The 13,863-nt window shown below is 34.1% G+C and overlaps 1 protein-coding gene across 1 annotated transcript in view; it reads right to left on the bottom strand.

The window, feature by feature from the left end:
• Positions 1–4,984: 4,984 nt before the first annotated feature.
• The window catches only part of LOC133606178 (peroxisome proliferator-activated receptor alpha-like), a 41,749-nt gene continuing 32,870 nt past the window's right edge, over positions 4,985–13,863 (bottom strand). The window contains exons 4-8 of the mRNA XM_061959818.2: positions 8,652–8,790; positions 8,142–8,344; positions 7,813–8,076; positions 5,619–5,862; positions 4,985–5,558 (exon numbers count right to left, since the gene is read on the bottom strand). Of these exons, the coding sequence (XP_061815802.1) occupies positions 5,314–5,558; positions 5,619–5,862; positions 7,813–8,076; positions 8,142–8,344; positions 8,652–8,790 (1,095 nt within the window). The 3' untranslated portion in view covers positions 4,985–5,313. The remainder of the gene's footprint in view (positions 5,559–5,618; positions 5,863–7,812; positions 8,077–8,141; positions 8,345–8,651; positions 8,791–13,863) is intronic.

The following is a 13,863-nucleotide window of genomic DNA, read 5'->3' as shown; positions in this document are numbered from 1 at the left end:
GGTCATCAAATCAAAACCGGAGCAGTTATAAAAAATCCCATCTATACTTTTAATCACAAGGGTTTAATCTCTCTCCTGTGTTAGTTTGAAGCCGAAACGACAAACGCGCTCCGAGGAGATAGTTTTTGAAGGAAGGTGACCGGTTTTTACAAAAATTTTGTTTTGAAGGGGGAATAGCAAACTTCCTGTTGATTTTTGCTGGGGGTTGTCAATTTATGAAATGTAGGTCTAAGTGAGACCTACGGAGAGGTTTTTGTTTCATGTCTCTCCGACCTTCCCAGTGGGAGTTACAGGCAGTTTTGTCATTTTTTTCTTCTGAGGAGCAGTTTTTTCTCCGTTTTATTCAAAAATTGCTCTAGGGGTTCGGTTTTTTTATTAGATCACAGTTTTTGCCAGTCCTAATGTGTGCGTTCAGTTTGGTGAGTTTTGAAGCATGTTGATGGGGTCAAATTGCAGCTCAAAGAGGCAAAAGTGACTGTTTTTAGTACTTTTTTGTCTTGAAGGGGGAATTGCCAACTTCCTGTTGATTTTTGCCCGAGAATATACTATTATGAAATCTAGGTCTAAGTCACACCTACATAAAGGTTTTTGTTTCATGTCTCTCCGACCTTCCTAGTGGGAGTTACAGGCAGTCTAGTTTTTTTTTTCCTAGGGGGCGCTAGAGCGCAATTTTGATTTTTGCGGTTCGGTTTTATTATTAAAAGACAATTTTCGCAGGTCCTGATGTGTGGGTCAAATATGGTGAGTTTTGAAGCATGTTAAGTGGGTCAAATTAGTGCTCAAAGAGGCGGCGGAAGAATAATAATAATAAAGAATAATAATAAAACCTTAGAAATTCAATAGGTCCTTATGTCCCATTGCATAAGGACTCCCGGGAGTCCTTTTGCAATGGGCCATTGTGGGCCCTAATTAAAGCTGCAAGCAGCGTTGGTCGGGCCCGCATATTTGGCAGGTGCTAGTCCTAAGTGTCCCAATACTTTTGTCCAGTTTTAGTCCGAAGTGTCCCAATACTTTTGTCAAGTTGTAGTCCTAAGTGTCCCAATACTTTTGTTCAGAGGAGATAATGTTTGAAGAAAGGTGACCATTTAAAAAAAAAAAAAATGTTTTGAAGGGGGACTATTGCAAACTTCCTGTGGATTTTTGCTGAAGGATGTCAATGAATGAAATGTAGGTCTAAGTGAGACCTACATAGAGGTTTTTGTTTCATGTCTCTCCGACCTTTCCAGTGGGAGTTACAGCTGCGTTTTATTCCAAAATTGCGGTAGAGCGCAATTTTGAGATTTGGGGTTAGGTTTTTTTATTAGATCGCAATGTTTGCCAGTCCTGATGTGTGTGTTCAGTTTGGTGAGTTTTGAAGCATGTTAAGGGGGTCAAATTACAGCTCAAAGAGGCAAAAGTGACTGTTTTTAGTACATTTTTGTCTTGAAGGGGGAATTGCCAACTTCCTGTTGATTTTTGCCCGAGTATGTACCATTATAAAATCTAGGTCTAAGTCAGACCTACACAGAGGTTTTTGTTTCATGTCTCTCCGACCTTCTTAGTGGGAGTTACAGGCAGTCTAGTTTTTTTTTTCCTAGGGGGCGCTAGAGCGCAATTGTGAGTTTTGTGGTTCGTTTTTTTTTTTTATTAAAAGGCAATTTTCGCAGGTCCTGATGTGTGGGTCAAATATGGTGAGTTTTGAAGCATGTTAAGTGGGTCAAATTGCAGCTCAAAGTGGCGGCGGAAGAAAAAAGAATAATAATAATAATAATTAAACGTTACAAATTCAATAGGTCCTTATGTCCCATTGTAAAAGGAATCCCAACGGGAGTCCTTTTACAATGGGCCATGCGGGCCCTAATAAAGTTAAAGTACCAATGATTGTCACACACACACTAGGTGTGGCGAAATTATTCTCTGCCTTTGACCCATCACCCTTGATCACCTCCTGGGAGTTGAGGGGAGCAGTGAGCAGCAGCGGTGGCCGCGCCCGGGAATAATTTCATGCTGAGTGCCAATAATAAATTTTATGGTCATTTAAAAAAAAAAAACAGATCACTTTCCAGACTACTAACAAAAAATAAATATATTAATTATTGTTATATTATCATTATTTAAATTTTCCGGCGGGAACTGTCCTGAAGGAATCAATAAAGTGCTATCTATCTATCGATTGTTGTTTCCGGTTATTGAAACAGTTTAAAAACAGCACTGATTGCATAAGGAGGTTCATTTGTGTCTTTATTATGAAAGCTTTTTTAGACTGAATTTTTTGCGTTTAAATTTCGTGACCTGGATATTTTTTTTTTTTACATCAAGTTATGCTGACAATTTCATTAAATGAAAGCAATTTGAGCAAAATTTGAATAAATTTTTTTTTTTGTCAAATAGTTTTAAAATTCAGTGTAAAAAAAATTGAGTGCATAAAAATCACGTGACTTTAAACTTGAGACAAATATTTCTGTACTGAATTATTTTACACACTGAATTTTTTTCATAGAATTTTTATACGCTGAATTTTTAATTAAACAGTAATGAGTCTTGAGTTTTGAAGCAACAAATATTTCTAAACTGAATTCTTTTACACTGATTTTTTTTTAACACTGAATTTTAATTTAATGTAGGTGGGTCTTGAGTTTTAAAGCAACGCATATTTTGTTACACTCATTTCTTAAACATTGAACGTTCTACACTGAATTTTTACACACTTTAAATGTTTTTACACTGAATTTTTACACACTGATTTTTTGAAACGCAAGTGAGTCTTGAGTTTTGAAGCAAGAAATATTTCTGCATTTAAGTTTTTTACGCAGAATTTTTTTTAGACTAAATTTTAAAACACTGCATTTTAACAAACTGAATTTTTGAACACACACTTTTTTTGTCAAATAGTTTTAAAATTCAGTGTAAAAAAAATTGAGTGCATAAAAATCACGTGACTTTAAACTTGAGACAAATATTTCTGTACTGAATTTTTTTCATGGAATTTTTACACACTGAATTTTTAATTAAACAGTAATGAGTCTTGAGTTTTGAAGCAACAAATATTTCTAAACTGAATTCTTTTACCCTGATTTTTTTTAACACTGAATTTTAACTTAATGTAGGTGGGTCTTGAGTTTTAAAGCAACACATATTTTGTTACACTCATTTCTTAAACATTGAACGTTTTACACTGAATTTTTACACACTTTAAATGTTTTTACACTGAATTTTTACACACTGATTTTTTTAAACGGAAGTGAGTCTTGAGTTTTGAAGCAAGAAATATTTCTGCATTTAAGTTTTTTACGCAGAATTTTTTTTAGACTAAATGTTAAAACACTGCATTTTAACAAACTGAATTTTTGAACACACACTTTTTTTGTCAAATAGTTTTAAAATTCAGTGTTAAAAAAATTGAGTGCATAAAAATCACGTGACTTTAAACTTGAGACAAATATTTCTGTACTGAATTTTTTTCATGGAATTTTTACACGCTGAATTTTTAATTAAACAGTAATGAGTCTTGAGTTTTGAAGCAACAAATATTTCTAAACTGAATTCTTCTGATTTTTTTTAACACTGAATTTTAATTTAATGTCGGTGGGTCTTGAGTTTTAAAGCAACGCATATTTTGTTACACTCATTTCTTAAACATTGAACGTTTTACACTGAATTTTTACACACTTTAAATGTTTTTACACTGAATTTTTACACACTGATTTTTTGAAACGCAAGTGAGTCTTGAGTTTTGAAGCAAGAAATATTTCTGCATTTAAGTTTTTTACGCAGAATTTTTTTTAGACTGAATTTTAAAACACTGCATTTTAACAAACTGAATTTTTGAACACCCACTTTTTTTGTCAAATAGTTTTAAAATTGAGTGTAAAAAAAATTGAGTGCATAAAAATCACGTGACTTTAAACTTGAGACAAATATTTCTGTACTGAATTATTTTACACACTGAATTTTTTTCATGGAATTTTTACACACTGAATTTTTAATTAAACAGTAATGAGTCTTGAGTTTTGAAGCAACAAATATTTCTAAACTGAATTCTTTTACACTGATTTTTTTTAACACTGAATTTTAACTTAATGTAGGTGGGTCTTGAGTTTTAAAGCAACACATATTTTGTTACACTCATTTCTTAAACATTGAACGCTTTACACTGAATTTTTACACACTTTAAATGTTTTTACACTGAATTTTTACACACTGATTTTTTGAAACGCAAGTGAGTCTTGAGTTTTGAAACAAGAAATATTTCTGCATTTAAGTTTTTTACGCAGAATTTTTTTAGACTAAATGTTAAAACACTGCATTTTAACAAACTGAATTTTTGAACACACTTTTTTTGTCAAATAGTTTTAAAATTCAGTGTAAAAAAAATTGAGTGCATAAAAATCACGTGACTTTAAACTTGAGACAAATATTTCTGTACTGAATTTTTTTCATGGAATTTTTACACGCTGAATTTTTAATTAAACAGTAATGAGTCTTGAGTTTTGAAGCAACAAATATTTCTAAACTGAATTCTTTTACACTGATTTTTTTTTAACACTGAATTTTAACTTAATGTAGGTGGGTCTTGAGTTTTAAAGCAACGCATATTTTGTTACACTCATTTCTTAAACATTGAACGTTCTACACTGAATTTTTACACACTTTAAATGTTTTTACACTGAATTTTTACACACTGATTTTTTGAAACGGAAGTGAGTCTTGAGTTTTGAAGCAAGAAATATTTCTGCATTTAAGTTTTTTACGCAGAATTTTTTTTAGACTGAATTTTAAAACACTGCATTTTAACAAACTGAATTTTTTTAACACACCCACTTTGATACAATGACATTTTCATTTGGTGTATAAAAAAAAGTATGTTCACAAAATGTAAAAAAAAAAAAAATTCATAGTCAAGACACAAATCAACCTCACTATGATTGTCAGTAATCAACATGGCAAGATTAAAAAAGTGAAATACATTCTGTGTGTACATTCAAAAGTGTGTATTTGTCCAAACAAGTGATGCAGTCAGTATTTTGTATTTTATTTATGAAAGACTCATTTGTAGTTTGAGAAGTCACATTTCAATCATCATGCAGGGTTGTTCAAATGCAAAAAAAAATAGCACACATTTTTTAAATAATATACAAGGTTACATAAATTTGACACCACCTGGCCACTATACTATTCAAGCAATATATATATATATATATAGTTTTGCATATGATTGCTTTAGTCTGTCTCCAATGTAAAATATGGCCCCCTTTTCACAGTACAGTAGTTCTCCCTAAAACAAAGTTTTCTTGTGCAGTATGAGTGAAAGTGTACTCAGTAGTGATATTTAAGTTAGTACATGTCCCTGTAGATTTCCTGCAAGAGGGGATGCAGCGAGGTGTCCTCCGACGTCTCGATTTCTTGCACCAACTGAGCGTGCTCGGTGACCAGCTCTCTGAGGTCGGCCAGTTTTTGCAACAGTCTCGGGAACAGGAAGGCGTCATCCGGGTGGTTGGCCACCAGGTGGAGCCGCAGGGCTTGCACGATGCCTTCCTGGAGCTGCTCCACCAGGGAGACGTCCACCAGGCCTGGACGGTCTGGAAAAAGGACAAGAAGGTGAGGACTTTGAAGGAGGGTTAAACGTCGGACGAGCTCACCGCCGCAGCAGATGATGGCGGCCACGAACAGGGCCAGGTCGCTGTCGTCCAGCTCTAAGGCGTTGAAGCGCGTGGCGAACTGGAACTTGGGCTCCATCATGTCGCTGAAGGGCCGACGGAGGCTCTTGAGGAACTCGCGGGTGATAAAGCCGCCACCGCGCGCCACCAGGAGGCCGTCTTTGTTCATGCACGAGGCCAGGAGCGTGAAGAGGGCCTCGTAGACGCCGTACTTGAGGAGCGTCACCTAAAAGTCAGCGGGAGAAGTTTAATGGCCGTGCAGCAAGTGCCAGCCAGGATGGACCAAGTTGTACCTGTTCATCGCTTCTGGACATAACCGCCATGAATGCATTTCCGCAAAGTAGAAATCATGAATTATAAATCAAATATTTTAACAGCTACGGCATAAAAAGCTTGTTTACGACTTTATAAGACACCTCCAGATATAAAATAACATCGTTTAGTCACCTTTAGACTCTTTTGAGCCAATTAGTGGCCACAAAACTGAAACGCGTGCTCTGGTATAGCGCTGTAGTATTGATATTTGTACTTTATTAAAACATTTTATGCTTTAAAAATTAGTTTAGGACCAAAGAAATTGTAAAATATGCTTAAAATATCCCTAAAAAATGTGTGATGTGGTGAAGCCACGATATTTTAAGCACAATGTGGTGAGGGACGACTCACATCTTAACCAATGTTTAAAATACATTAAAATACATACTAAATATGATTTGCGGAGATAAGTAAATGAATTAACAAATGAAAATAAGACATATTTATAATGTATAATAACATTAAATAAATAATAACCTAATACAAAATAATGATTTAATAATATAAAATCAATAAAAATTTTGTCAAATTTCTATACTAATATTTAAAAAAAACAACTTATTTTGAATATGTTTTAATATTCACTGTGACCTCAATTGATTTAAAATACATTATAAAATAAAGTAAAATGTTTGAACTTAATAGGTAGTCTTTAACTGATAATTAAAAAAAAGGAATAATATATATTAGGACTAAAATAAATTATATTTTAGGAATAAAAGGTGAAGCTCTTTAGGATTTGTGGAGGAAAGTTAATTAAATAATTATTGAAAAAAACAACATAAAATACATTTTACAGATTTAATAATATAAAATAAATAATGTAATAATGTAAAATAAATACAAATGTAATAACATTTCCATAGTAATATTTAAAAAAATACCTAAAAAATTATTTTTGCACTTATAAATAGTCCTTAACTGATAAAAAAATATATAAATACTTATATATCATATATATATATATATATATATATATATGTCCAGGGTGTACCCCGCCTACCGCCCGAATGCAGCTGAGATGGGCTCCAGCGACCCCCCGCGACCCCAAAAGGGACAAGCGGTAGAAAATGGATATAGATATATAGATATATATATATATATATATATATATATATTTTTTTTATTTTTATTTTTTTTATACTGTATATATATATATATATATATATATATATATATATATATATATAACTTCCCTCCACAATTTCTATTTAGCTTCATCTTTTTTTTTTCCATTATATATATATATATATATATATTTTTTTAAATACATATACATATATTTTTTTTATTTAAATATATATATATATATATATATATATATATATATATATATATATATATATATATATATATATATATAAAATGAAAAAATAAAGATGAAGCTAAATAAAAATTGTGGAGGGAAGTGAATTAATTAATGAAAAAACAATTAAATCGTGTAGAATACATTTATAATATATATAAAAATACTAAATAAATAATAACTTAATAACATAAAATAAATTATTTAATAATATAAAATACATTAAAATGTAATTAACTTTTATCGTAATATCAAAAATACAATTAATTTACAAATAATTTTAAAAGTTTAATGTTATCAAATAAATAACTTAATAATATAAATGTAATAAAGATTTAACAATATAAAATTAATAATTAAATAATATAAACTACAATAAAAAATGTTATCAAATGTATATATTTTATTTATATTTCTACGTTGTGTACATTGCTCCTCTAAACTTGATGCCTCCTTCAAATAAACCTAACGCTCATTAAATAAACGCCCTCGGCCGCTATAGGAGGGAACTCCAGTATTTTTCTTGTTGAAATAGGAATAATCATACATTAGTACCTGGTCATTCAGATCCAGGTTCTGGAAGCCGGGCACGGCCTTGGCAAACTCGGTGAGCTCCGTGACCGTCTCCACCGAGGTGCTCTGACAACAGTGGAAGAGGCGAGCCTCGGCCTCCCTCTGCTGGAGCCCGCCGCATCCCACCGCCGCCACCAGAACTCCTGCTGGGACGTCGCTGTCGGGCTCCAACTTGTCAGACACCATGTGGGCCGCGAAGGTCCTCTCGGCCAGCTGGAAGGTCTCCATGTCGTGGATGACAAACGGCTAGGAGGAAGACAAAAGTTGACCTCCGGGGATGAAATGAAGCCACAAATAATCACCTCGCTTACCGGCTTGCTTGTCTTTCCGGTGAGGATTAGGCGAGCTTTGGCTTTGTTCATGTTGAAGTTCTTCATGTAGGCTTCGTGGATCCGCCCGATCAGGATCTTGTGGTCCGACAGCAATGGGCTGGCCTCCTTCTTCTTCTCCACCATCTTACTTTCCGCCTTCAGCTTCATCTTCTCCGCCTGGGGCATGCGTCCAAAGCGGATGGCTGTCGCACGGAGACATTTACACAACCCATGGAAGGATTCATTTGTGGACTTCCAAAAAAGCAGCAGTGAATTAGCCCGCAAATGATACGCTGCGGTGAGTTCTTTCCTTCCATCTCGGGTTTCTGACACTGCAGCGCCTGCGGCGTGAGGCCGCGGAGACAAACCCAATGACCCTGCAGCACAGATGTGCAGCGCTAAAAGTTCCTGGCTTTTCTCTCACAAGGCAGCCCATCTAAAAGCACCCCGCTGTGCGTGTACATGATAAAAAACACCCCCACGGCGGAGTTAAATATTACAATACCTTACCATTGTGAGACATTCCCTCAGAGAGGCACTTATGGAAGCGGCAGTACTGGCACTTGTTGCGGTTCTTCTTTTGGATTTTGCAGTTGCGCTCACACTTATCGTACTCCAACTTCAGCCGGATTGTTCGCCGGAAGAAACCCTTGTTGACACACAAACACACTGCAGTTAACACCTGGACAACACGGTCTTCTCTACTGTTTTATTCTCTTTTAGCAAGGATTTTGTAAAAAGTCAGACTCCCTAATGCAACTAGCGACTTTGTGCTAGTTATTCAAGTTGGACGTCCTTTCAAATTCATAAATTAGCATTAGTAGGGTTTACAACAAAAATAATGCGCTGCACAATATCAGTACTGAGAACGCGTGTGAGCAAGTTACAGTTTTAAAGATGGACAGCAATGTTACACTGCAAAAACTGAAATCTAAGTAAGATTAAATATCTCAAATAAGGGTGATATTTGCTTATTTTCTGTCTGATAAGATAATTCTTCTCACTAAGCAGATTTTATGTTATCAAATCAAATCAAATCAACTTTATTTATAAAGCACATTTAAAATTGACCACAGGGGTAGCCAAAGTGCTGTACAATGAACAGGTTAAAAGATAAAACGAGTACCGAGCAAACACAACACAACACAAACAGAACACGATAAAAAATAAATAATTAAAATAGAATTAATAAAAACATAAAAACAGGATCACAGCAGGTGTATTATGGGGCGCCATTGCAGGATGGATATCACTCAGTGTTAAAAGCCATGGAATAAAAGTATGTTTTTAAGAGAGATTTAAAAACAGGAAGAGAGGAGGCTTGTCTAACACTCAGAGGTAGGTCGTTCCAGAGCTTGGGAGCAGCAACGGCGAAAGCTCTGTCACCTCTAAGCTTCAGCCTTGTGTCAGGGACCGTCAACAGCAGCTGATCGGCTGATCTTAAGGATCGGGTGGGGCAGTAAGGCTGAAGGAGGTCGGAGAGATAGGTTGGCGCGAGGTTGTTTAGACATTTAAAAACAAATAAAAGGAGTTTAAAATGTATTCGGTAACGCACAGGGAGCCAGTGAAGGGACGCTAAAATAGGGGTGATGTGCTCACGTCTGCGGGTCTGTGTTAGCAGACGAGCAGCAGAGTTCTGCACGAGCTGCAGGCGGGCGAGGGAGGCCTGGCTAATGCCAACATACAGGGCATTACAGTAGTCAAGACGAGTCGAGATAAAGGCGTGGATTAATTTCTCAAGATCATGTCTTGATAGAAGCGGTTTCACTTTCGCTATTTGGCGTAATTGATAAAAGCTTTTTTGAACGACGCTGCTGATTTGTTTTTCGAATTTAAAATCTGAGTCAAACTTTACCCCCAGGTTTGTGACACAGTCGCTGAGATACGGGGTCAGAGTGCCGAGGTCAACGTTGGGGGAGGGAGAGCGACTTGGACCGAACAACATAACTTCTGTTTTGTCTTCATTTAGGCTCAGGAAGTTAGCTGAAAGCCAGACTTTGATGTCGTGCAGGCAGTCAATAAGACGTTGAACCGTGTTATTTTGTGCCATGGGAAAATAAATCTGGCAATCATTGGCATAAAAATGAAATGCAATACTGTACTTCCTAAAAATAGAACCAAGGGGGAGAAGGTAAAGCGCAAATAAAATTGGGGCAAGGATTGAGCCCTGGGGGACCCCATGTGGTAAAGAAGCTGTGGACGACATAAAACTGTCTACTTTTACACAAAAACTGTGTTAGAGTGTTAGAGCGCAAAATGATTGATTGCATTCAGACAGGTTAAAATGTTGCTAAAACCATCACTTTTCTATCAGTCACAGTGACTTTTCAAAACAAAAATATTACAGCAAAAATCATATGGGTTGATTGACATGTTTATTCTGTAAGCTAACTTCAATAGTTTGAAATTATTTTGACAGTTAATGCCAGTTATCCTGTCAACCTTTCACAAGACTTCAATTTGTTCATTGAAAGTATAAACAGTATAAACACTTTTTACAGTAAACAAATGGTAAAACAGTACTAAACAATTCCATTAAAAAAAAAAATTGGTGTCATTATTAACTTTCTGTCCAAGCTTGTATAATCTACTGCCTTGTTCAATTGTAAAAAATATTCTGTGCCTAAAATTCAAATTTCTATCACAATTATCATACTGTAAACATTTATTTATTATTTTAAGATAACTTCATTAAAATTAATAGTCCTGTCAATAGCATGGAATTACAATTCAAATGTAGTTTTTTTGTAAGCCTTTCAAAAGAATTCAAAATATGAAAAATGAATGAAAATTAATTTAAGCCATCAGACACTTGAAAAGTGGCACATCACATCTCTAATGTAATCATTTGAACTTTTCAACAGAAATAGCACTGCAAAAATATTAAGGACATACTTCTGTATTTTGGTAGTTATGCTGTCAACATTTAACAAGATTTCTTCAACTTGGACTTGAAAGCATAAATAGTATAAACACTTTTAACAGTATAACAGTACTAAACAATTCCAATAGATAACATTGGTGTCATTACCTTTTTGTGGCTAAAATCCAAATTTAGCAACGGCATTAGACTTGTGTTTTTTTGTCCCAACGTGGTCTTTTACATCGCTAATTCCTCCGTGTCCGATCGAAAAATCTTGTCTGCACAAGGTGCAATTCGCGTAGTTTTCCCCCTTTTTGGAAGGGATAATTATTCCCGGATAGGCTTTTGAATATTCTTCACGGAATGACTGCAGTTTTCTTTTCGGTTTAAGACTCGTTTGCGATTTTTCTCCGGCTGATTCCATGATCGTTCGCTCGTTTGGAAACAATGGCAACTGGTGCCTCGTGCTTGGCAGCGGTGCTATAAATAGCCTCGCGCATGGCATTCGGAATGGCTCGATAGGAAGTTACGGGAAGCAGTGTCGATTGTCATTGTTGTTACGCGATTTTGTGAATAAAACTTAAAAAAATAAATAAATAATTAATTAATGAAAAACCGTATTTTTTATCACTGCAACCGTAACCCGGAATAGGTTGATGAAAACCGTACTAATTACGGGAAAACCGGAGTAGTTGGCAGGTATGTGATCTCAGTAAGATATTACAGCTGAGATTTTATGACCTATATTGAGTAAAACATGCTTGGAACTAGAATATCAAGTGTTGCAAAGCTGTGTCATCAACACTCACAAGTATACAACTATGTTTTTAAAGTAATAATTTCTTATGAAATAAAAAATCATGACTTTGACACAATTGTGTCTCATAATTAAAACAGATGACAGCCAAATGGACTTTGCTGTTTTATTTTCAATGAAACAATAGAAAATAGGTACTCATATAGTAGTACAGTTGGCACAGTACAGCAAACTGACAGTTAATATTTAAACATTTAACATGTGACATTTCTAACAATTTTGAACAGAAATAGTTCATGCACATTCAAATGAATTCTTCAAAATTACAATTAAAACATTTTCGGCCGGGGGCCGGGCTGTGTATATGCGCACTAATTGACTGAAAGAGCACGCACTTGACGCGATGATGTCATGTTATCGATGGAAAAATGCATTTTTAGACAATATGATTTACCTGAGCTGCCCCGAGAGTAACAAGCGGTTGTCTTGTTGCCTTTCCATTAAGAAAAATAAACTAGTTTTTAGTATAAGTTTGCTGGTTTCAAGAAATGTAATACAGAGCGTGTCATTATGTCAAGATAATGGCACTAGCATTTACTTAATTTAAGAATATTTTTTAACATATTGAGAAAAAAGGTCTTTTTTTCTATCAAGAAAAGTGCACTTGTTATTAGTGAGAATATACTTATTTTTAGGTATTTTTGGGTTCATTGACGTTGGCTAATTTTACTTGTTTTGGAAAGTCTTGACAAGCCAAATGTTCTTGTTCTATTGGCAGATAATTTTGCTTACTTCAAATAAAATATCCCTAATTTTTGTATATTTTTTTCTTGTTTTTGAACACTGACTTTTTGCAGTGTATAGCATGTGTCACTGTAATTTGTTAAAAAAAAAAAAAAAAAAGTAGGGCATATTTAGTAGTAATAAAAAATGATGGATACATTAATTAAGCTGGGAAAAAAAATTATACTTAGTATATATTATTATTGATGTGTATGTTAATGCTGCCTGTAGTTGCAAACTTTTAGTAGGATTTCCTCCAAAGTTAATATAATAAGTAGAAAAAAAAGAGGGGACATATGGAGTCGTAATTAAGTTCATGGGTAAGTTATTAAAGCTGGACAACATTGTTTTTTGTTTTCAAAACTATATTTTAGCATTAATGTGCATGTATTGTAGCCTGTACTTGCACAGATTTAGTAGCATTTCCTACTGAATTAATGCACTGTAATTAGCTAATTAAAAAAAAGGGGGGGACAGGCAGCATGTTTAGTTAAGTTATTAAATATTTTTTTCTACATCTATTATTACTAATACTTACAAATATTTAGTAGGATTTCATAGAAAATTAACGTATTGTAATAGCTAAAAAAAAGGGGGAGGGGGGTGTGTGTTGGGTAGCATATTTAGTTATAATTAAAATGATGGATAAGTTAAAGCTGGACAACACTGTTGTTTTTATATTCTACATAGTATATTTTAGTATTAATGTGCATGTTAATGCTGCCTGTATTTAGTAGTATTTCCTACAAAATTAATGCACTGTAATAAAAAAATAAATTAAAAAAAGGGTCCTAATTTAAAATTAGAAATAAGTTATTCCATTAGGCCAAAATCGTTTTTTTCTACATATATTATTAGAATTATTGCAACATGTTAACGTAGCATGTACTTGCAAATATTTGAATAATAATAACTAAAAAAAAAAAAGAGCATGGGGGCATATTTAGTTGTAATTAAAATGATGGATACTATTAAAGATGTGCCACACCATTTTTTAAATGTTCTACATATATTAGTATATATTTATGTAGCTACTGTAATTAGTATAAAAAAAGATGGGGCCATATTTAGTTGTAATTGAAAAGATGGATAAGTTAATAAAGCTAGACAACACCATTGTTTTTATATTCTACATAGCATTTATCAGTATTAATGTGCGTGTTGATGCCGCCTGTACTTGCAAATATTTATAAGCATTTCCTACAAAATGAATAAAGATAAAGATGGGGCATATTGAGTCACAATCAATTTAAGTAGGTAAGCTGGACATGTTTTTTTTTTCATAGTATATATTAATGTAGCATGTATTTGCAAAAATG

The sequence above is a fragment of the Nerophis lumbriciformis genome, linkage group LG05 (assembly GCF_033978685.3).
Source record: "Nerophis lumbriciformis linkage group LG05, RoL_Nlum_v2.1, whole genome shotgun sequence".
Taxonomy (NCBI): domain Eukaryota; kingdom Metazoa; phylum Chordata; class Actinopteri; order Syngnathiformes; family Syngnathidae; genus Nerophis; species Nerophis lumbriciformis.
Note: the sequence above shows the minus strand (reverse complement) of the source record. Positions and strands in the feature narration are given on the sequence as shown.